Genomic DNA, 23,364 nt, shown 5'->3' with positions numbered 1-23,364 from the left:
AGCTCTGCAGGACAAAGATGGGCAGTCCCTATTAAAAAAAATACTGCCAAGGAAACTCAGTGGAGGGGTACAATAGTTAGAATTCAAAATGAGTTTGATTTTGGCTACTCTTCCTTAACCTCTATTAACTCTCACTGAGAAATCTAAAGTGGAAAAAAGTTTTAAAAGATTCCTAAGACTGAAAGAGGTAGATGTCTTTTAGTTTTATATTTAATATAACTGAAACTAGACTTGCTGAGATTTTCTATTTCCTCTTTACATAAGTGAAAAGGTATGCAAAAGAAAAGTCAATTTTTTAAAGTGTACCACTTATAAAATCTGCATATCCATACTGTAGTTAATAATGTGAAAATTTTATTACACATTTCCATATATGATTTTTTAAACATGTAGACTGGTCAAGAATCATGCACACAAGATTCTCTCCCAAGGACAAAACAAGCTGGCCTTTGAGCAGCTAATTAAAGAATTTAGTGTTAGAACGATAGCAGCAAATGTCAGCTTTTTCAATGATCCTACCTAATCCAGTTCTCAGGTTAAGAGAGGAAGAAAAGTACCATCTTTCCAAGTGTATGAAACAGTCTCACAACAAACAGCTCAGTCCTAAGTGATCTCTGTGCAACAGCACATACTTTTGGCTACGTTCACACAGTAAACCATAGAAACACACTGGCTCTGATGGCTACTTGCAGAAGAAAGACAAACTGATCCAGTCAGTGTTTACTTAATATAGCCACTGGTGACTTCTTCGGACAGCAGGACGTTATTGACGCTTACCGTGTGCCCACAGTCCAGGAAGGACAAGCCAAGAACAATCAAACATTGCCAGCCCTGAAAGACAAAATATGGTCATTATTCATGCAGCCTCTCTCGATCCCTTGCCCACAGTGACTGTTCGTGTTGCACTGCTCGTAGGCAAGCCTGCCCCATTCCTTTAACATCTAGTTTGACTACTCCCACCATCAAGTGGTATAACCACAAGTTATTGTCCCAGTTCTACTCCCTTTAAAAACATCATAACCCCAGCTGTCCTCCATGGCTTTTCCATACCATTTTCAGTACTGATTAACAAAGTTCTATCTGATTGTTCCTACTGCTTTGTGTTTGTGGTTTGTTTCCTTTAGCAGATGGCCATTACCAGCATATTACTTTTCCTTTAGTACTTTTCACCATTAAGGGTGTTAAGACCAGAGAAATGACTAACAGAACTGAAATGGTCTGCTGAACTAAGAGGCCTATCTTAGAACTAAACAAAAGTAACCCAATTCTAGAATCAGCTGTTGGCCCTAAAAGTGAGTCTTAATCTTACTGTCATGCCCAATATGAGGGCAAACTGGCACCTTTACAACCAACTGTCATGAAGGAAGCATATTCCTAATATCTATACTATATTTTTAGGAGAGTTCTTATCAAGGACATACTCTGTTAGTTGGGTTTCCAGGAAGTCCCTAGATAAATAGGGTCAGCATGATGTTAGCATGCCCAAGGTTTATTGTGTTGTTTATTGTGCTATCGAGAACAATTCATTGTGACCCTATGAACAACAGATCTGAACTTCATTCTATTCTGTGCTAACCAGAAAATCTCTCAGACTCTCAAGTCCATTGCTGCAGGTGCTGTGTTAATTCACCTGATTAAGGGTCGTCTTCTCTTTTACCAACCTCTTAACCATTCCAAGTATGATGGTCCTCTCCAAGAATTAGCCTCTCCTAGCAACATGCTCAAAATATATGAGACATAGCTTTATTATCTTTGCCTCCCAAGAGCATCTGGTTGCACTGTCTCTGAGACTTATCTGTTCTTTTGGTAGTCCATGAGATATTCAGCACTATTCCCAACACCACACAGTTCAAAGGCATCAATTTTTCTGTCATCTTTAGTCACTGTCTTGCTCTCAAATGCGCAAGTCACTGAAAAGTTCATGTCCTGAATCAAGTGCACCTTACTCCTCAAAGTGACATTGCTCCTTAATAATTTGGAAAGATCCCTGACTAGACTTTTCCAGTGTAATACGTCTTCTGATTTCCTGATTGCTAGTACCAAGTGTACTGATGGTGGATCCAAGAAAGATGAAGTAATTTATTATTAGTCTCAATCTTTTCTCCATCTATCATGATGTTGCCTATCAGTCTGGTGGCATTTGTTTTCTTGATGTTGAGATGCAATCCATATTGAAAGCTGCAGTATTTAACCTTCTGCAAGTGCTTCAAGTCATCTACTCTCAGCAAGCAAGGTTAACTCACCCGCACAGTGAAGGTTATTGATGAGTCTTCCTCTGATCCTGATGCCACATTCTTCTTCAGAGAGTCCAGCTTTTTGAATGGTTTACTCAGCACACAGATTAAATAGGTATGGAGAAAGCATATAATCTTGATGCACACCTTTCCTGATTTTAAACCATGCAGGGTTCCCTAGCTCTGTTAATACAACAGCCTTTCTGTCTAAGTATATAGCTTTCACATGAACACAATTAAGTGCTCTGGAACCCCCATTCTTCTCAATGTTAGTCATTAATTTTGTTGCTATCCCCACAGTCAAATGCCTTTGCATAGTCAATAAAGCACAAACAGATATTCTTCTGATATTCTTTACTTTCAGCCAGGCTCCATCTGACATCAGCAATGATATCCCAGTGCCACAACCTCTTCTAAATCCAGATTGAACATCTGGCAGTTCCCTGTTTATGTATGGTTTTAGCCGTTTTTAAACAATCTTCAGCAGTATTTTGTTTGCATGTTATACTAATGACATTGTTCAGTAATTTCTACATTCTGCTGGATCATCTTGAGAATAGAATAAGCATGGATATCTTCCACTCAGTTGGCCAGACAGCTGTCTTCCATATTTCCTGGCAGAGACTGGTGAACACGTTCAGGGCTACACTGTCATTTGAAATATGTTAACTGGTATCCCACTGATTCCTGCTGCCTTATTTTTTGGCAATGTCTTCAGTGCATCTTGAACTTCTTCCTTCATTACCACTGGTTCTTGATCATATGGTACATCCTGAAATATTTCAGTGTCAGCCAATTTTATTTACTCAAGGTCTATTAGGGAAGATCAAAGAAGGACTGTAAATTTCAATACCCACTAACATGATTTGCTCAACCAGATACTTAGCCTGTGGCATATTAGCATGGGACTGGCTAAGTACTCACAAGATTAATAACAAGGTTCTAGCTTCCATCCTTCAGGACAGGATGTTGTGTTTTCTGCAGGGGATTATGGCATAAATTCTTCTGATACTCATTTCCAATATTTTTGTTTTTAGAGAAACTTGCACAGAATAGAAAGGTAGACTTGCTCACTTCTACTATAGCTTGTTCATAATAATATACAATTTAGGGATGGGGAGAAAATCTGAAATGAATATCTTGAAAACCTCATCTCCCTAAAATAACTACTGTCATTTTTATAAATTTACTCTAAATTTTAAAATTGTGTTTTTATAATCTACTAAAATCTGGGTATTAATAATTTTATATATATTTTCAATGTTAAGTTTTTTTATAACCATTCTTTTAAAATGACTATAAGTCACACGGTAGCTTTGGTGGTCTAGTGGTAAGAAGCTGTGCTGCAATCTTGAAGGCATACAGTTTGAATTCTCCAACTGTTCCATGGAAGAAGGGCAAGCAATCTTCTCCTGTGCGAATAAGGGCCAACTATGGGTCAGTTCTGACTCAATAGCACACAACAACAAATAAGGTGTCTACAAAGAGAAAATTACTTATTTCCTTAAAGGACAACTAGTAAGTAGTGGTGCTTGGCTGCAAAGCCACACGTGTCCTGCCCTGGAGCTATGACTCTGAGTGCTCTCTTTTCAAGCTCCACTTCACACAGCTCTCTACCTTCTCTTTAATCTGTGTACTGTTGCCTTTCTCTTAGTTCTTCTAAGAACAATTTATTTCAGCAATTAATTCTTTGTTGTTAAGAATTAATAAGACCATAAACCAAACGCAATGATAAAAATAGAAAATAGGCTTTAGTAACTAAGACAAATTTTACTGTCAGAAATACTGATTCATAAATAGGTAATAATAATTCCTGATACTTTCATATAAATTGTCTGATAACTTGGAAGACAGGCTGCATGCTCTTTTGGGTTCCTTCATTTCTGAATTTTGGCCCATCTCCACCATCTCCCTTCTCAATACTGTGCTCTTATCGCCCCCAAACTCAACTTACCAAGTAGAATACAAAGCACAGATAAGCCACGCTCAATACAGCAGCCACCACATACAAAGCTATATGCCCTAGATCCTGGACATAAGCCACAACAAAATACATGTTGATGGAACAGATAAGAAGGACCAAGATTCCACCTGCAATCCTCCAGCCTCTGTAAAACAACCAGCACAGTCAAGTGAAATAACAGTGCAGCTCATAAGGAGGCATCAAAATGGTTCATCTAGCCCAGATTAGGTAAGTAAGACAGTTATTTACTAACAGTTTGGGGGGGAAGCCACCCCAAATCTTACAAACTTTAAAAGTATATTTAAAAATTATTAACTTCAAGCATATGGAGTCTACATTAATTTCATACAAAAATATTAGTCTTTGCACTTAGTTTCTGACAGATAACTTCTCATTTCCTCAGTAATCAAAGCTGTATTTAATAAGGGCTCCAGATTTAATGGATTCTATGCTAATAAGAGAATGGGAGCTGATCGGGTCAGAAAGACACACTATTCTGTCAATGTCATGATTACCTAGTGATATCAGAGGAGAGGAGCTAGAATTTTAATTACATGAGACCTCTAATAGAAACTGGATGAAGAAGCTTCATGGTCATGTGTTTAGTGTTAAGACATTCATTCAGGTAAGGAAGCTCCGCACTGCAAAGCCTCCCAGATCCTACCCTATGAACATCTTTGTTAGTCTGAGGCTAATTTTCACTTTTTATGGTAAAGCTACAATTTAAGTATAATGTTGTCTATGCATACTGTGAGCCATGTTAGCATAGTATCAAACTCAAGAAAGTATAGAACTCAGTAGATCAGAAGTAGTGGAAGCCCTGAGGAGCCCAACAAGTGGCTGGTATCTTATATCTAACTGGCATTATGGAGGACTACATCCTTTAATTAATAAAGTCTAACCTAGATCAGTGGTTAGGACCAGAGGAAGAAAAGTTGCATTTGCAGCTGCTATCAAAATAGAAGGGACAAGAAGGTAAAAAGTGGGGATTTGAGATATCTTCACAATGCCTTTCTCAGAGACTGAAGAGTTAGAGCCCTAAAAGGCAAACTTCTTTCCCCCAGAAATAAAACAAAAAAAGAAAAATGTACTTTCCCACCATTATTACTTTTACTCTCCACTTTCTAAGCCAAGGATTTGGAAAGCAGTTCTAGCAATCACTTCTCAAAACATGTAATTCCTCTATCTGACTCATTGGCTTGATAAAGACTCTCTCCCTACACATCTCCATTTCCTCTGGGAAACTGAGAAGAGTATACTTACAGCCCATTGACAAACTCATTCATTACTGGCCTTGAGCTTGTAAATGTGAGGATGGGGATGAGAGCAAAAGGAAGCTGGAAGAGAGAAGTAAGATCAAAGTGGTCAGTGGGGGCCCTGTATTACCCTACAAAGCAACAGTTAGCCAAAGGCAAGCACAGGCTCTGCCCCATTAACTCCATGAGAAATAATTATCCCTCTCAACCCACATCATTCTGAAATCTTGAAATCTGGAGTGCTGTCATTAAGCTAGTACTAATTACAATAATAAGTGTCTTTACAAATATTTGCTCTGTCTGTATTTGCTTTGTCCTTATTTATTTCCTTTGTCTTCTTTACCTTCACCTATCTGGTACAGTGTCCCCTATGTTTACATAATAAATATTTGCTTGGATTAACAATTAACACATTGTTTTTATTATTTAATGCTTGTTCCTCTCACATAACAATGGCCTGAGTATGGCAGAAATCTTTAAGATGGCGCAAGATAGGGCAAGGTTTCAAGCTGTTGCTCATAGGATGGCTAGGAGTCACAGTTGACTTGACACTACCTAAAAACAAATAACAATTTTCATGCAACAGGTTTAAAACCTCAAGCCATTTCTAAAATCTTTTGTTTTTAGATGCCAGAAGTTTCACTATTACAGACCATGATTATGCTTCATTCCTCTTAACTGTCACGCTGCTGAATAAATACAGTTCCCCAGCTCCCTCCTCACCTGTAAGCTCATCAGCACATTCAGGAAGTCATTCATTCCTGTCAGATGTTCTACGTCTTGGAAGACAGCAACAAGCAGAGTGGGGACGATGGCAATAGAGCGAGTGAGAACCACTCGGGCAAAGCGTGACCACCTTAGGTTGAGGAATCCCTGGAAGAAAACACAGGACAGGGTCAATGTCTAGAAAAGGAAACATAAAAAGGTTTGGGGAGGTTGAGGAGAGCTCTTGGTATGGGATTAAGAAGTGGTCACAAAAGGGTTATGTCCTCTCCTATTCTGCATCAATGTAAACAGTACATACCTCCATGACAAACTGGCCAGAATATGTTCCTGTCATGGTAGAGCTTTGTCCTGCAGCCAAAATCCCCACAGCCCAGATGTAGAGTGCAGCAGGCCCAAAATAACATCCCAGCACAACACCCTGGATTAATAGGAGAGAAAAGAATGTTTGCATCAATGATTTGCTTAGACATTTAGGAATCCTGAGTTTGATTTCTCTGTGGCAGCTTCCTCTTCATTATGCACCCTCTCCAACAAAAGCTAAGGAACCCTTGTGGCAAAGGGTTAACCATTCCGCTGCTAAACAAGGTGAGCAGTTCAAACCTACCTGTCACTCCAGGGCAGAAAGATGCTGCAATCTGTTCCCATGAAGATGGAAGCATCAGAAATGTTTTGTACTATAGCATCGTCAAGTCAGGATCAACCACACAGCAACATTTTTTTGTTTTTTGGTAAACCAAGTGCTATGCTAAACTAGTATCAGCCTCTCTCATGGAAGAGGTTTTCACTTTCAATTCTCCTGGGCAACTCTTCACTCCTCATCCTAGTCCTTTCTCCAAGTTTCTTATTTTTTTAATTTTTTGTGCATGTACCATCAAATCAGATCTGACTGGTACAGGAGGAGATTGTTCCTCCTTCTCCGGCGGAGCATCTGGTGGATTCGAACCTCACGCCTCTGGGATTGCAGTGCAGCTTCTTGCCACTAGGCCACCAGAGCTCCCTCTCCAAGTTTTTAATGTCATCTTTCTAACCTATGCTTTAAATATTGTGGAAGGGAGTGAGAAAAGAAAAGGATGCCATCAAGTCAACTTTAACAACAACGCTAAGATAAAAGATCAGAACCTTGCTCTATCCTGTGCTATCCTCACCATCTGCCATGTTCACACTCACTGCTGCAGTCCCTGTAGCAATCCATCTCATTAAGGGGTTTTCTCTCTTTTTCTGACCCTCCACCTTTCCCAGCATGATGTTTTTTCCAAGTCCTATAGTCCCTCCTGACAAGCTCAAAATATGTGAGATGAAGTTTCACCATCCTTGTTTCTAAGGTGCACCATGGCTGTATTTCCTACAAGACAGACTTGTTTGTTCTTTTGGGAGTCCAAGGGATATTCAGTACTCTAACACAATTCAAAGGCATCAATTGTTCTTTTGTCATCCTTAGTCATTGTCCAGTTTTCAGATGCAGACAAAGGAACAGAAATGGCCATCCTTGCTCTTTAGCACTTTGAGAAGTCCTTGACAGCAGATTTCACCAATGCAACACATCTTTTGATTTCCTGATTGTTGCTACTATGGGTGTTAATTGTGGATCCAAGTAAAATGAAATCATTGACAAGTTCAATCTTTATCTATCTATTATGATGGTGTCTATTGACTCAAAGGTGAGGATGTCTGTTTTCTTGATATAACATGTTGTGGTGATTTTCTATCTATTATGGTAGGCCCAGCTGGGGCATGGTCTCTAGCTTCCTCAACTGTGGACACAGGGTCTTGCAAATCATCAACAGCTATAAGAGAGCACTTCCCACACTGTGGAGAGACTGTGGCAAGGTATAGCCTGGCAGAAACCTGGAGATGGAGCCAAAATTAAAGGTTTTGCCTCTGGACAAATGAAGAGCTGACTTGTGACTACTATGAGACAAAGCGTGCTGGGTGAATACAGATTTTCACTTATTGACTGAGAAGCTGTCTGAACTAACTGAGGACTTGTGTCTTGGTGTTATTCTGTCTCAGGGCTGCTGTTCACTAAGCCCAGACTTTAATTATGTGATATCCTTACTCTCCCTCAACCTATTTCCCTAATAAATCCCACAACTGTGAGTAAAGTCTGTAAGTCAATGTGCAATGAACATTAGACCCAATGATTCACAGAAATATCAGCAGGAGCATGTGGAGGTGGCATTTCTTACCATGTAGCTATTTGTTTGGTACCATGGATATGATTGATAGACACCGTTCTTTATGAAGCAGACAGAAGTCAGACTCAGCTTACTTCATGTTACCACTGCTCCTTATACACATGTAACCCATACTGAAGGCTGTGTAGTCTTTGATCTTCTGCAGCAAATGTTTCAAATTATCTACACTCTCAGCAGGCAAGGTTGTGTCATCTGCATAATGCAAGTCTGTTGATAAGTCTTCCAATCCTGATGACACGTTCTTCTTCATGAAGTCCAACATGTCAAGTTATTTGCTCAGCATATAGATTGAATAATTATAAAGAAAGGATACAATCCTGAGGCATACCTTTCCTCATTTAAAACCATGCAGGTTTCCTTACTCCTTCAGATAACAGCTTTTCGGTCTATGCATAGGTTTGGCATAAGCATAATTAAGTGTTTTGAGATTCCCATTCTTTGTGTTACTCAGAATTTGTTATGACCTATATAGTCAGGTACCTTTGCACACTCAGTAAAATACAAGTATCATTTTAACATTCTCTGCTTTCAGTCAAGGTCCATCTGACATCAACAATACTATCTCTCTGGTACAACCACTGTGGAAGGTGGTATGACACTTTCTCAAGAAGTTACCAATAGAGATACCATAAGAGACCATAACTGACATCCAAGCAGATATATGCATACCCATGTTTATTGTGGTTTTGTTCACAATAGCAAGAAGTTGGAAACAACCTAAGTGCCCATCAACAAACGAATGGATAGAGAAGCTCTGGTATATTCACACAATGGAATACTATGCTGCATTAAAAAACAAGGAACTCATCATGCAAGAGTATTCAAAATGGGTGACTCTGGAGGACATTATGCTGAGTGAAGTATCTCAGTCACAAAAGACAAATACTGCATGGTGCCACTGTTGTAAAACAGGACTGAACTTGGGGTTGGGGAGAGACTGAGAAAGATGGGTTCAATAATGTATACTGCGTTGAAACAGATGAGGGAGAAAACTATTTAAAATGGATATGCGATTAGGTATTTTTGTCATGACAGGAGTCTAGAGTGAAGTCTACATGGTGGAGTGGACCTGGGGGAGGGTTTGTAAAACAATGAAAGAATTTGTCTTTTACTTTTCCAAGAGGGTAGTATATTAGGGGGGAGGGTTGGGAAGGGAGAAAAGTGCAACAATGAATGAATGGAAATCCAAAGTCTCTGTAAATTTTTACTGAAATGAATAATAAATTTAAATTTAAAAAACAAACAAACAAACAAACAAAAAAACCCAATATTATCTCTCTGGCCACCACTCAAAGCAAAGCTAATAGGACAACAGAATTGCCTCATAGGGTTTTCCAGAAACTTGTCCACTACTTTACCCCCACCTCCTCAAGAGCTTCTCAGTGAGTTTGAGTTATTAACAAGTTAGAAGCCAAGTGCTTAAATAATAAGCCATGAGCTTCTCTAAGAAACACTACATAGTAGATATTCTGCTTTGGATTTTTTAATTAGTACAAAAGGACTAAAGAAGCCTTGTAAAACATAGCTAACTAAAAATCCTTTCTTTAGAAGCACCCCACTAACATCCCATAGAATAGTATTTTATCATCTCTGGTCTTAGAATTGTTAGTGTATACAATTAATCTTTAATTTGATGATCCTTTAATTTTCTTACCAAGTTTCTCAAAATTCTTGTTTGACATATCTAGATCTCGCAAATAAATTACATTCTGGCAGAGATATGCTCAATACTGACATAAAACTATAAAACAGTTACATGAATGTAGCTTGGAAGCAACGTTTACAAATCAGAATATACTTACTTACCCCTTTGTAAATGTCCACAGTCAGTGTTGAATTATCATGAGGGAATATGGTATTAATCCAGGAAATGCTGCTGTTTTCACAGGTTTGAGCCTAGAATGCAAAGAAGTTTAAGAGATACTTTTATTTCAGGAACAAAGATCAGGTAAGAAGATCTCTGTTAAAGATCACACACTAACTAATGAAGGAATATTTTTTTTCTTTTTCTTTTCGGAGAGGGGAGCGAACTGGTGGGGAGGGGTGGGCAGGGAGAAAAGTGCGGCAATGAATGAATGAATGGAAATCCAAAACCTCTGTATATGTTTATTAAAATTAATAAAAAAGGAAAAAAACCCCAAAAAACAACAACAGTAAAAAAAAAAAAGCAAGGTTGTGACATCTGCATAACACAGATTACTGATGAGTCTTCCTCCAATTAAAAAAAAAAAAAAAAAAGACCACATACCAGCTATCTATGTAAAACAGGGTAAATATATGTAAAAAATTTGGTACAGATTATGATCTGAGCAGAGACCGGCAGAAGTAACATTTGTGGTCGCTCTCTATATTTCTTCATTCCTCCAGGCCATCCAAAAGATTTCCTCAATTTTAATGTATGAGATTAAATAGGTCATTTTAAACATAAACATGTACATAGGTCATTTTAAACAAGGACAAACATGAGGTCCTTCAAATATAGACTCTCAGAAAAAGTACAAACAAAAGTCAGAGGTTCTAAAGTTGGAAAACAAGTAATGGTCCAAATTAGACAATCTTAATGAATGTTGAATGAACCTTGGAAACAATGATAAGCAAAATTAGTTTTGAGAAGACAATACTGTATGGTCTCAATTACATAAAATAAGCAAATATATACCCAAACTAAAATTCTTGGCACTGAGTCATTGCCAACTCTTAGTGACCATATAGGGGGGAGACCTGCATCATGGTATTTCCAAGGTTATACATCTTTACAGCAGAAGACTGTTCTATCTTTCTTCCTTGGAGCAGCTGTTAAGTTTGACCTTTCACCTAGCATCCACATGCTTTCGTCACCATGGTTTCTTAATATATAAAGACAAAAAATTTAGCAGTGATCAGGGAAGGAAAAATGGGAGCTTTCTGTTTAGGGAATGGTGACTTTTTGTTGTTAGGTGGCTCCAAATCATAGTGATCCCATGGACAACAGAACAAAACCCTGCCCAATTCTGTATCCTCCTCACAATCTCTAGGATTGTGCTGCAATCACTGTGTCAGTCCATCTCATTGATGGTCCTTCTCTACATCACAGAACTTCTACTTTTCCAAGGAATGGCCGAGAACTGTCCGAGGACTGGGCCCTACCGATAACATGACCTAAGTATGTGAGATGGGAAACGCACCATTACTGCTTCTAAAGAACATTCTAGCTGCATTTTTTCCAAGATATATGTGTTTGTCCTTTTGTCAGTCCATTCAGTATTCTTTGCTACTATTTGCTAAACAATTCAATTCAACTCATTGCTGTGGACTTGGACTCATAAACGGATCCTCCAGTGAGTTTTCAGGAGCTGTAAACTGCATTGGAGGAAAGTGCCCATCTGTCTCTGGTTGAATAGTGGATTCTGGTGGATTCAAACTGCCTGCCTTAGGGTTAACAGCACAACTTCTTACTTACTAGGCCTCTAGAGCTCCCTGAACAATAATGGAATAATTTGGAAAGGGCTAGCAAAAATGGCTGCATAGTTTATTAAAGATTCCTAGTGTCACTGAATTACACATGCAGAAGTTGAATTGGTGTGCTTTTGGTTCTGTGTATTTTCAGAACATAACAACAAAAATAAAAAACAAAATTAAACTAATCAGGAATTAAGAGGTACAGGATTCAAAATGATAAAATTAAAAAAGGCTAAATAGTAAAATGTGTATAAAGTTCCAAGTGGGGGAGGGGAGAGAATAGAGGGGTAAGGGTGGGCAGGGGGAAAATCACACGGTCTCACAATTTGGTGAGGGGAGGGCGTGGGGGGGTGAAAAAAATGGGAAAGATCCAGCAGGGACCTGAAAAGGTGAGGTAATGGTGGGTACAGTTAAATGGTGACTGACTTTTTAAAGTACAATGTATGGGAATGTTAATATGAAACACACTGTATATAAATTTTATATGCAAACCAATATAAAAGAATTTTTTTTTAAAAAAAAGGTCTATTGTCTTAGTTATATTGTTGTTAGGTATCATTAAATTAGAACTGACCCATAGCTAACCCTCAAGAGGGTTTTTCTTAGGCAGTAAATCACATGGGAGGAGATTGCCAGGTAGTGGTGGATTTGAACCTCATGCCTTCAAGTTGGCAACGCAGCTTCTTGCCACTAGGCCACCAGAGCTCCCTCTAATAAAGATACAACATGTTCCATTTTTGTAATACAAATGAGGTACCTTGAAAGATAAGAGATGTTACAGGCCACACCCTAGAGAAATTTCCCCCACATTAATCAGGGCTGTGATGGGATTAAGGGGTGTTATATTCCATCTGTTTTACAACTACTTGGTTTATTAGATCATGGGGGATCACTAAAGATTCCATATTGTATCATTATATGAGTATGTTGGGGAACACAACTGAATCCAAGACACGCAGTGTGTTGTTCTACTCTATGTACAGAGAAGAGAAAGTACGTATACAGGATGACTATGATTTGGAACTGACTTCACAGCACCTAACAATGCTGAACTCCGAGTTACTTTTCTTTTTTTCCCCACCCTTTTCGGTCTTCACTTTATCCTCTCTACTTCCCCAAACCACACATGATCAGCCACATAGGTATACTTACCACTTGGCCATTGGTTTTTCCAAAAAATGCTTCAGCAAAGACTGAGACAACAAAGATGTTGATTATGAAGGAAACAAAGAGAGCGATGCAAGATTCCACAAAAAAGTACTTGTTGGCTTCTCGAACCTCTTGCTTATTGGCCCGGTTGACCTGTCTGGACTAGGGAAGGAAAAAAAAAACCATCTAAAATCATTATTTTGACCAGTTATACATTTTCCTATAACACTTGATGCATGAGTATGGAATCAGCTGAAAAATTTCAGAGGATAAACAACTGATCAGATAAAAGCAAAATATCCAACACTCATTTATGATCCTCTGCAGACACTGCTCAGTCCCTAAACCAGAACTGTGACTGACCCCTGAGCGCTCACAGCTGTTGTGAATGGAATGACCACTGACCTACAAAAAGAAAATCAGGACTTCAACTCCAAGAGTTACATGTTCAAACCTGTGAGAACTAGAACTCAACAGGCCTTGCTTTTCTGGGCCTCAAAAGGTTTTCTGCTTTGACACGGTGCAGTCTCTACTTTTCTATCACTCCTTTGAGTTGAAAACATTTGCATTTTCCTTTTCTGTCAGTTTTGCACCCTATCAGACCCTATCAAAAGCTTTCTTTGTCTTTATGGGTTTCATATAAATGATAAAGCTTTCTCATATTTCCCTGCAAACTACCATGTAAGACTGACTGGGAAATGCTTGCTTGGGCTTTTCACTTCTAACCTGCAGAAAAGATTTTTGAGATTTAAACAGTAGAAAGGTTGGAAAACACTTTTAGCCTTTTTTTTTTCCTACTTCAGTTACAATTTCTCTTTGGGGTCAGAAATCTCTGATTAACCTTGTGTAGTCCAAGTGCATTGATTTATTAACATCAAGCCTTGAAAGAATATCTTGCTTCTTTAGTTTGTATTCCTTGCAATTAAAGAAGACATTCCATGAGCAATCTATGAGGTCACTGAGATTAGGGGCTTTGCTCACCTTGACTAAGGCAGAATGCAGGTACATATTATGTGGCATGATGATAGCTCCCACGATGCCCACAGCCTGCTGGATCTGTGAGATGTTACAGCCTGAACAGGATGGCACGAACAGGCCCCTGAGTACCTGGGTCTGGCTCGGTTTCACTGTAATATACTACATATCAATATAAGAACTATTAGTATTACTGGACCATGAGACCAGGGGAGTAACATAGCACTAGGGAACATCTTTTGAAACTGACTCAGATGACCCTCCAGGGAAGTTTCAGAGGCAGTAAACTGCACTGGAGGAGGCTGCATATCTTTCTCCTGCACAGGAGTTGACTCAAACCAAGTGCCTTTGGTTTGGCAGTGCCAATTCTTTCCCCCTAGGCCATTAGAGCTCCCTAAAGGAACAGCTAGTAACTAGTATCCTTTATTCCTTACATCTCTTTTTTCAAACACTACCTAGCATAATGCGAAATACAGAATCATTTGGAAAAGACCAACAAAACCAGACCATATATGAGGCTTATTGCTAGAAGTCAGAGAATTACACACATGACTGAGACATCTGGAAATTTTATAGAAAACTTAAGATATAAAAAACATATGCATGTGCACAGAATATAATTCTGTTCATATGTGTTTATGACCAGAAAATCACTTATGTTTGCCATCAGAATATAGTTAGAGACTCATTCATACTTCCTCAACCTGGTCCAGTATTTTTTTCCTAAAGCTTTAAACCAAGCTAGATAATCTACCAATAGATATTATAGATATATTTTTAAAACTTAGTCAGGCAAGTAAGCTGTAATCAGCTTAAATCAGTGGGACATTAAAAAGTGATTTTACTAAAATATAACGGCACTGGATTGAGACACTAAGTGCAAAATATCTAGTACATACATCTCTTATAGCTCAACTACTCCAAGACAGGAAAAAATTAAGTTAAAGTTAGCATCAAATAGGATGACCACAAACTGGAAATACCTTCCTACTCCCAGTAACCAAAAAATTACATAGAACGAACACTGCAACCTCTTCAGCATTTTCTGTGGCTGTTTCATTGTCAGGAACCAAGAAGTCTGGTTTACAAACACCTAGGATGTCTAGTTATTTTAAACCTCTTTCTCCCAGGAGGTATTCCTGGACACTGGCCACAGAGAACATATTCCTTCAAAACCAATCAAGCGTGTACTGGTTTTTTATTGACACACTTGATACAATTAAGACATCCTATCATCATCATCATCATCATCATCATCTTATCTTTTTAAAAATCTAAAAACAAATTTAAACAAATCCAAAACCTTACTTTAAAAAGCTAATGATCTCCTCCTGCACCTGTCAAAACTGATTTGATGGTACACACACAAAAAAAATTTTAAAAAAATTATAAAAAAAAAAAAAAGAAAGCTAATGAACAGCTCTAACACTTGCCTCATATCCAAATGTAAGGCCCATAATAGTAATGAGAAAGCCAAAAAATGCTTCCAGCTTCCGCAGGCCTGAAAGAGAAAATATAAACATTAACTCACAGGAGGCAATGTCCTGGTAGAGGCACACTGCCCCCAACCAGAGATGGAAGTCCGCACCTTCATGTTAGACACTGATTCCCATTCTCCTTACCATATTTGTCCAAAAAGAGAAATAAAAATGTATCTGCAATGGTGATGAGAACGCCACCCCACAGAGGAACCCTAAATCAGAGATAAGATACAGAAATTAAGGAAAAGAAATAAAATATTGGGAAACTCTTCCCAACAGCCTTCTAGGAACAGACACTTGGAGAAGCTAGGACTTGCCTAAGAAATAATGGCAGGAAGCCATCCTATAATGTGTTTAGAACCTTAGTATCTACTTATAGTCATTCCAGGTTGGATTGAGAGTTTACTAGTTGTCAGGTATTTAGGATACAAAGATGGTAAGTCTGGATCTTAACCCCTAGGACCTAGAAGAATATACCCACATACAAATGCTGCTGGAGGTATCTGCTTTGCAGAGGCTGGAAGGGAGGCTTGGTGTGCTTCCAAACCAAAGGCACATACTTCGAATTCACCAGCTGGGATTTACCATCGGTTCAGCTCTGACTTACTGAACATAACACAACACACACAAATCACATGGGAAGAGACCTCCCATCTTTCCCTAGGAGCAGCTGGTGGATTTGAACTGCCTGCCTTTGGTCAGTAGTGCAACTCCTTACTAACTAGGCCACCAGAGCTCCCTATTTACTACATAAAAATAGGTAAATAAAATACAAATTTCAACTACTGTAAAATATGTATCTAAACAATGGCAACAAGGAAATCGTAGTCTTTGTGCACTGAAGAAGAGGGATGTGATTCCAGAAAAGACCCACAGAAGAAACTAATCTTGTAAACTGAAAATTAGTTAAGTCTTTTGAAATCTAGCAAAACAACTGATTGCTTTCTAGGGGAACATTCTCTCACCTTCCCATAGACAGGAGATTGATGGCAATGGCAGAGCCAATGACTTCTTGCATATCTGACCCAATAATAGCACACTCCACCATCAGCCATAGAATAATTCGCGGGACCTAAACATCAAACAGTAGAAAGATATGGTCAAATTAATCATTTCTAAGTACTTCTTCAGTAGTTTCTAAAATTAACATACATTTTTTTATATATCTAAAACAGTCTCCAGATTACAAAATACCAGATCTTTGTTCCATTTTCCCATTCCTACACAGCAGCCCCTGCACCAGAGGGAACTTTGGTGGTCTACTGAAAAGGAATTGTGCTGCCAACTCAGAGGCATGAGGTTCAAATCCACAAGGTACTCCTTGAGAGAAAGCTGGGCAATCTCCTCTGATATGATTTACCGCCTATGAAAACCTGCATGACAGTCAGACATGGATGGGTTGGTTCTGCCTCAACAGTACCTAACACCACCACTACCACTATAGCTCCAGCTAGAGAAGGAAGATGGGCTGCCAGTGGTGGAGTCTGTGAGCAAGATCAGGGCAGCAGCTGATTCTTTTTCTCCTTATTAAATGTGAGTATCGTTGGATAAAGCCATTCAGGAGCCCTACGAGCATAGCAGGTAAGTGCTGGGCTGCTAACTAAAAGGTCTGAAGCTATCAGTAGGAGAAAGAAAAGAGAGTCTGCTTCAGAAAAGATTAGTCTTGGAAAGTATACGGGCCACTACAGGACTGCTAAGACCAAGAATCAACTCAAATAGAAAGGGTTTGATTCTTACCTGAAAATAATCTCAAAAATTTTTAGGGAGAATAAAGCTGTTGCAAGGTTCAAAAGAAGGAATGACTACAGAAGAGTTCTATTTTGACTCTGGGAAAACAAACATGAAAAATTCAAGAGACCATCCTCAATATGTGAATGAAAACATGAATGGATGGAAAAGGAGAGATATGCAAAGGGCCACAGAATGAAGTTGTCAGAACTGGAAAGGGCGATCCAAGCATAGGTTTTAGTCCTGTGTTAGGAGACAGGAAAAAAATGTTCAAAAGGAAAGACTGAGTCATTTGGGTAATTTTGTGGTTCAAAACATCCAAAAGGAAGCTACAGGGCTATTAGCAAAACAGTATAACCCCCCCAGGGTTAGACAAAAAGGAAAAAGAAGCACTGAATTAAAAGAACCTGCCATATATAGTTTATAGTAAAAAGGAAGAAGAAGTAGGGGACAAAGTAAGTAAAAAAAAAAAGCAACAAACCCAAACCAACACATACTAGTATTGCTAAACAGATGTAAATCAAAGAGTTTAGAAAAACCAACCACCATGAACTAGGCACACTGCTACGTGCCAGAAGATAGTGAATCGTAAATGTTTTCTCAAACAGAATTTTCCTGAGAAAATTTTTTGGAGGAAAGTAACTCTCAAGTTAACCTTTGAATGAGGGGAGAAATTGGGCTTGGCAGCAAGAAACTTCAGAATTTTCCTCGGGACCTTTAGTCCTTGGGGTCACTTACACCCTAGAACTCCACTAAGATATATCCTTAAGTAAAGTAGTTTTCTGATATGAAGGACAAACAAACAAGCCTGAAAATGCAATTCTCACCTTAGGATACTGCCGGTAACAGACTTCAGCAAGATGCAGCCCAGTAACCACTCCCAGTCGGGCTGCAAGGCGCTGGAGCAGGAGCCCCACAATAGTGGCCAACATAAGTACCCAGAGCAACTAGAAAAGAATAAAATTCCTCACAACATTTATTAGATGTCAATGTGAATAAAATCAACACAGTCAGAAAAGAGCTCAGGTCAGAAAACAAATGACCTGACTTCTGTTTACCAAGTTCTGCATACGACCTGCCAGGCTCAGTTTTTCCCATAAGCAAACATGGTAAGTCAATCCTTATTTTGTTTAAGAAAAATCTCATGACCACCTGAGAAAGTGCTTTTCATAAACGGGTCACTGCTTGATAAAGAGCACACCTCTCTGGCAGTTCAAATCCACCTGCAGTCCCAAGGGCAAAAGTTGGCGGTCTCCTCTGTGCAATGTATATACCCTTGGAAGCCCAATGTGAGCCAGTGCTGACTCCATGACAACAATGTATGAGGGGGTCAATGCCAATGAAGTATCTGTAGGCAGTCCCTGAGGAAAGCAGATGAGGGTGAACTGAATATGTGGAAAAGAGGCAAGGACAAGCCTAGATAGTCACCTTAAATCCAGCCACTGCTCCAGACTGCAAGTCTGATTCAATATTTCCTGGATCCAAGTACGCAATACTCATAAGAAATCCTGGTCCTGTGAAAGCCCAGAGTTTTCGAAAGCTAAAACAAGAATACTACACAAGAGAGAAAAAGAAATTAAAGTGAAAATCCCCTCAAATCACTTATTTCATTTATCTGTTATTTTAACACACATGAATCCACAATATAAGTCTCTCAAGAAAAAAAGATTTAGGATGTTGGCTACTGTATGTATCCAAGTTTCATTGCCATCTTAACCACTTCTTACTACTAAGCTCCAACCAAATGAGGGCCTTCTTACCGGCACTTCCCATCACATTCTCATTCTAAAACCAGAATACTGAGTCTAAACATTAACCAAATGGTAAGAAACAACATGAAAAATAAGCAAAATGAAGCAAACCAGGAAACACGGAATTCTTACTTTCCTGACCAAAAATACGTTCACAAGTTAGCACCTTTATTTTCAAAACCTTCATTTTTCTAATAGTTTTTATTCTAATATTTTTTTTTAGCCTCCAAAGACTGCTTGCAAAAATTAAGATCTAAGGCTGTAGATTCTGAATTATCCAGAAGACCTTTCACTGGCTGGTTTCCCCTAGACAATAATGTTCTCCTCTGAGGACTTACCTCCCCCTGGGGAACAGGAACCTTTTCATTAAAGTAGGTGGTAAAGTCATCCTCGTTGTACTCAGACTGTGAAAGAGGGGTGGTGCTGTAAGTAGGACTGACAGCACCAAGACTGGCAGTGTCCCCATGGTCTCCAGAAGTAGTGTCTGAAAAGTTAATATATAGCAATAATTAATTTCTATTAATTTTAAGACTAAGTCTTTATAGTACCTAAAAGAACACGGTAAGACCCAACTGACCAGCTCAAGCAGTTTTTAATATTTAGTTTTCGTTTTTATCAATTTTCAAACAGGCAATACAGTAACATGGCTGAAAATTCAAGTAGTACAGAGGAATAAAGTTAAAACTGCTTATTTGGATCCACAGTAAGTAACTCAGTTCTAGACAGGTTTTAGCACTAATATCACAATGCTTTTCCCGCTTTTACACTTCTAATTCTACTTGGTGCCTTTTAGAAATAATTTCATTTTCCCCGAAAAATACTGAAGGTTAAAGCTCAAAACATAGCATTACTAGACCAGTCCCACTGGTAATCTAAAATTTTAACTTCTACAAGGTAAAAACTAGGACAGGTTAGTGGAGCAATTAGTCATTTCCAACCCATCCATCACAATTAGATAGAACTTACTCAAGGAGTCCTCTGAGGGCATTCTATCTCTGTCAGACTTCAATATTTGTGGAACTTGCAAAGCCTGGACAGTTCGGGCTAAGATCTACAGTGGCAGGAACCCTACCAATTAGGAACCCTTTGCCTCTGACTAATGTCTGCAAGGAAGAGAGGCAGATCACATGGTGCTGGCACCCTCATGATAAGTAGCTCTTCTTAGGCTGAGTGCAGCATATTTTCTGTTACTCATAAATATAGGGAGGGGCTTTCAGAAGAGGCCTGTTGCCAGACCTATACAAAGCCCAGTTTGCCAATGCCATCAAATGACTATTCTGAACTACCCAGCTCAAATCTGTTTCCAAATACCTTTGTAATCTTTAGTAAAAAAAACAACAACCAAATAAAAAAAGAAACCCGCGCACAAAATAAAAAACCCCAAAACAACAAACCACAAATCCAAAAGCTGTTTGTCTACAAGGAGCCAATTCCTATCATTTTCAGTAGTCCTGAAGTAATAAAGAAATAGGAAAGAAACAGAAATTGCAAAGTTTTTAATTTACAAAGAATTAAGAAAGTTAGAAGTTCAGAATTAGGACTCAGAGCATTCAAGAAGTGCTAATCAAATACAGAGTACAAGGTTTTTGTAGTTTAATGGCCCACACATTACAGAAATATTAGGAGGAGTTATGATCAAAGTCTAGAAATACTGTCCTTGCAAGCATTGCTGTTACAGAAAATACTAATCTTGGCTTTCAAAATAAGAAATAAAATATGAGGCAGGTCTCAATGGTCATAAATTTTTTTCCCCCAGTCTAAATTACCAGATGGTACTTCAAAATGGAGGAAAGTGGAGATAGGGACAATATTTTTTGGAATAAATAGAAAGAAAATACAGCAAATTCTTTTCACAGACTTAGATCTAATTTTAAATAAAAATAAGTAATAATGAAGCTGTAAATTACCATCTGGCATCTTCTGCTTGGGACCCAATACCATGGTGGATCCCTGAGGGTCTGCGTTCTTAGAATACGATTCTGGAAAGGAGAAAAACAAATTACTAACAACAAACGACAAATCAGAAAGAGTAGTTTATTACTCCATACAACTGAATTCTAATTATGTGAAAAGAATAATTCTTCCAATTTTGGTAACCCTGAAAATAACTGCAGTTGTCAGAGTATATTTAAAAGATATTTAACAAAAATGGATAGGTATTAATCATGTTTTTGCTCATGAGATTGGGAAACCAAACTGAAGTAAAATGCAACTTTGGGAGGTGGGCAAGTGCTTTTTAATGAACACCCACAGGGAAAGAAGCTGCTGAGCAATCACATAGGCTCTGTCTTTGTTCCGAGCTAGGTTACGGATGTATTCATCACATAGCCAAAACCAAACTGATTTTACTCTGTTTTTAAGCGTTGGTAAGAACAGAGATACAAATATTTTATTTAACAAACAGCTTAAGCTCACAGTCAAATTTTCTGGAAAGGGGGGGAAGCAACACACCAAAATACTGGGAGCAGAGGTCCACCAATTTGTGAGCAGGCTCAAGTTTCCCTAAGGAGACACTTCAGTGACAATTATGTGCCAGACTTATTTTCCAAACCTTCACTTAAGCACTTGGAAGAAACTAAATTTGAGTGGTCTTGCCCCTCTGGAATGTCTATAGGTCAGTGGCATCTACTTCTCTACTATGCATCAGACAACCAGCAGGGGGTTGAGAAAGACTGAGTCCCTGATGCTAAGTTTCCTATAACTGGGGTTGGGGGTTGTTGTAGTTGTTATGTACCGTCAAGTCGTTGCGACTCATAGCAACCCTATGTACAACAGCCCTAAAACTCTGCTCTATCCTGTGCCAATCACGTGACCCCTGACACACCCATTCTGATTACCCCAGTCACTGAATCAATCCACCTCATAGAGGGTCCTCCCCTCCTGCGCTGTCCCTCCACCCTCCCAAGCATCTGTCTCTCCTTACATGTCCAAAGTATGTCAGACGCAGTCCCAGAATCCTTGCCTCCAAGGAGTAGCCTGGTTTAACCCTCTCCAGGAAGAATCTGTTTGTTTTCTTAGCAGTTCATGGTACATTCAATACTCTTCTCTAGCACCACAGCTCAAAGACATCAATTCTCCTATCATTCCTAGTCATTCTCCAACTCTCTGATGCATAACAAGTGATTGCAAAGACCAAAGCCTGTATCAGGCGCACCTTAGTCTCCAGAGAGACACCGTTGCTCTTGAGTACTTTAGAGAGGTCCCTAACAGCAGACTTTCCCATCGAATAAGTTTTTTGATTTCCTGGCTGCTGGTGCCAAGAGTGTTGACCGTGGAGCCGAGCAAACGGAAGCTGTGAACAATCTCAATCTCTTCACCATCCATCCTGATGCTACCAGTTGTCCAGTGGTGAGAATCTTTGTCTTCTTGACATTGAGCCTCAGTCCATACTGAAGGCTGCAGTCCTTGACCCTCTGTAGCAAGTGCATGAGGTCCTCCTCGGCTTCAGCAAGCAGGGTTGTGTCATCTGCATAACGCAGATTGTTGATAAATCGTCCACCAATCTTGACCCCACATTTCTCCTCATAGAGCCCAGCCTCCTGGATAATTTGTTCTGCATATAGGTTGAAAAGGTATGGAGACAGGACACATCCCTGGCGTACACCCTTCCCAATTTTGAACCATGTGGTGTTACCGTGCTCTGTTCTGACGACTGCCTCTTGGTCCAAGTACAGGTTTCGCATTAGCACGATTAAATGTTCTGGGATTCCCATTCTTCTCAGAGTCAGCCACAGTCTGTTATGATCCACACAGTCAAACACCTTTGCATAATCAATGAAACACAGATAGACATTCTTCTGGTATTCCCTGCTTTCAACTAAGATCCATTTAACATCAGCTACAATATCCCTAGTACCACGACCCCTTCTAAACCCAGCCTGGACTTCTGGCAATTCTCTGCTGATGTGCTGTTCCAGTCTTTGAATAATCTTCAGTAGAATCTTGTTTGCATGTGAAATCAATGATATTGTTCTGTAGTTTCCACACTCAGCTGGGTCACCCTTCTTTGGAATGGGAACAAATATAGATCTCTTCCAGTCAGTTGGCCAAGTGGTTGTTCTCCAGATTTCTTGGCACAACTTGGTGAGCACATCCAGGGCAGCATCTGTTAGCTGAAATACGTCAATTGGTATACCATCTATTCCTGGGGCCTTATTTTTTGCTATTTCCTTCAAAGCAGCTTCAACTTCTTCCTTCATCACCATAGGCTCTTGCTCATGTTATTTCATTAAATTCTTCTGTATCTGCCAATTCCTTTTGCTACAATGACTCAGTATATTCCTTCCATTTTCTTTTAATACTTCCCGGACCATTTAATATTCTACCTAAAGCATCCTTGATTATAGCAACTCTAGGTTTGAATTTGTTCTTCAGTTGTTTGAGCTTAAGAAATGCTGAACGAGTTTGGCCCTTTTGATTCTGGATTTGGTAGAAGTGAATGGGTTGGGGGTAGGTGGGTAAATACATC

General features: G+C 39.1%; 1 protein-coding gene across 1 annotated transcript; it reads right to left on the bottom strand.

Moving 5' to 3' along the window:
- Positions 1 to 720: 720 nt before the first annotated feature.
- SLC11A2 (solute carrier family 11 (proton-coupled divalent metal ion transporter), member 2) lies at positions 721 to 20,867 on the bottom strand. Its single transcript, XM_006900231.1, has 15 exons — positions 20,804 to 20,867; positions 19,235 to 19,380; positions 18,574 to 18,699; positions 17,973 to 18,092; positions 16,383 to 16,489; positions 15,559 to 15,629; positions 15,370 to 15,437; positions 13,943 to 14,098; positions 12,965 to 13,123; positions 10,181 to 10,270; positions 6,478 to 6,597; positions 6,177 to 6,326; positions 5,461 to 5,534; positions 4,189 to 4,342; positions 721 to 831 (listed from the first exon to the last, which is right to left on the bottom strand). Exons 1-15 carry the CDS (start codon positions 20,835 to 20,837, stop codon positions 721 to 723), a joined length of 1,686 nt encoding a protein of 561 aa, XP_006900293.1. The 5' UTR covers positions 20,838 to 20,867.
- Between the last annotated feature and the right edge of the window lie 2,497 nt (positions 20,868 to 23,364).

Source organism: Elephantulus edwardii, unplaced genomic scaffold (assembly GCF_000299155.1).
Source record: "Elephantulus edwardii isolate Elephantulus edwardi_28Jun2011 unplaced genomic scaffold, EleEdw1.0 scaffold00278, whole genome shotgun sequence".
Taxonomy (NCBI): Eukaryota; Metazoa; Chordata; class Mammalia; order Macroscelidea; family Macroscelididae; genus Elephantulus; species Elephantulus edwardii.
This window is presented reverse-complemented; position numbering and strand designations above follow the sequence as displayed.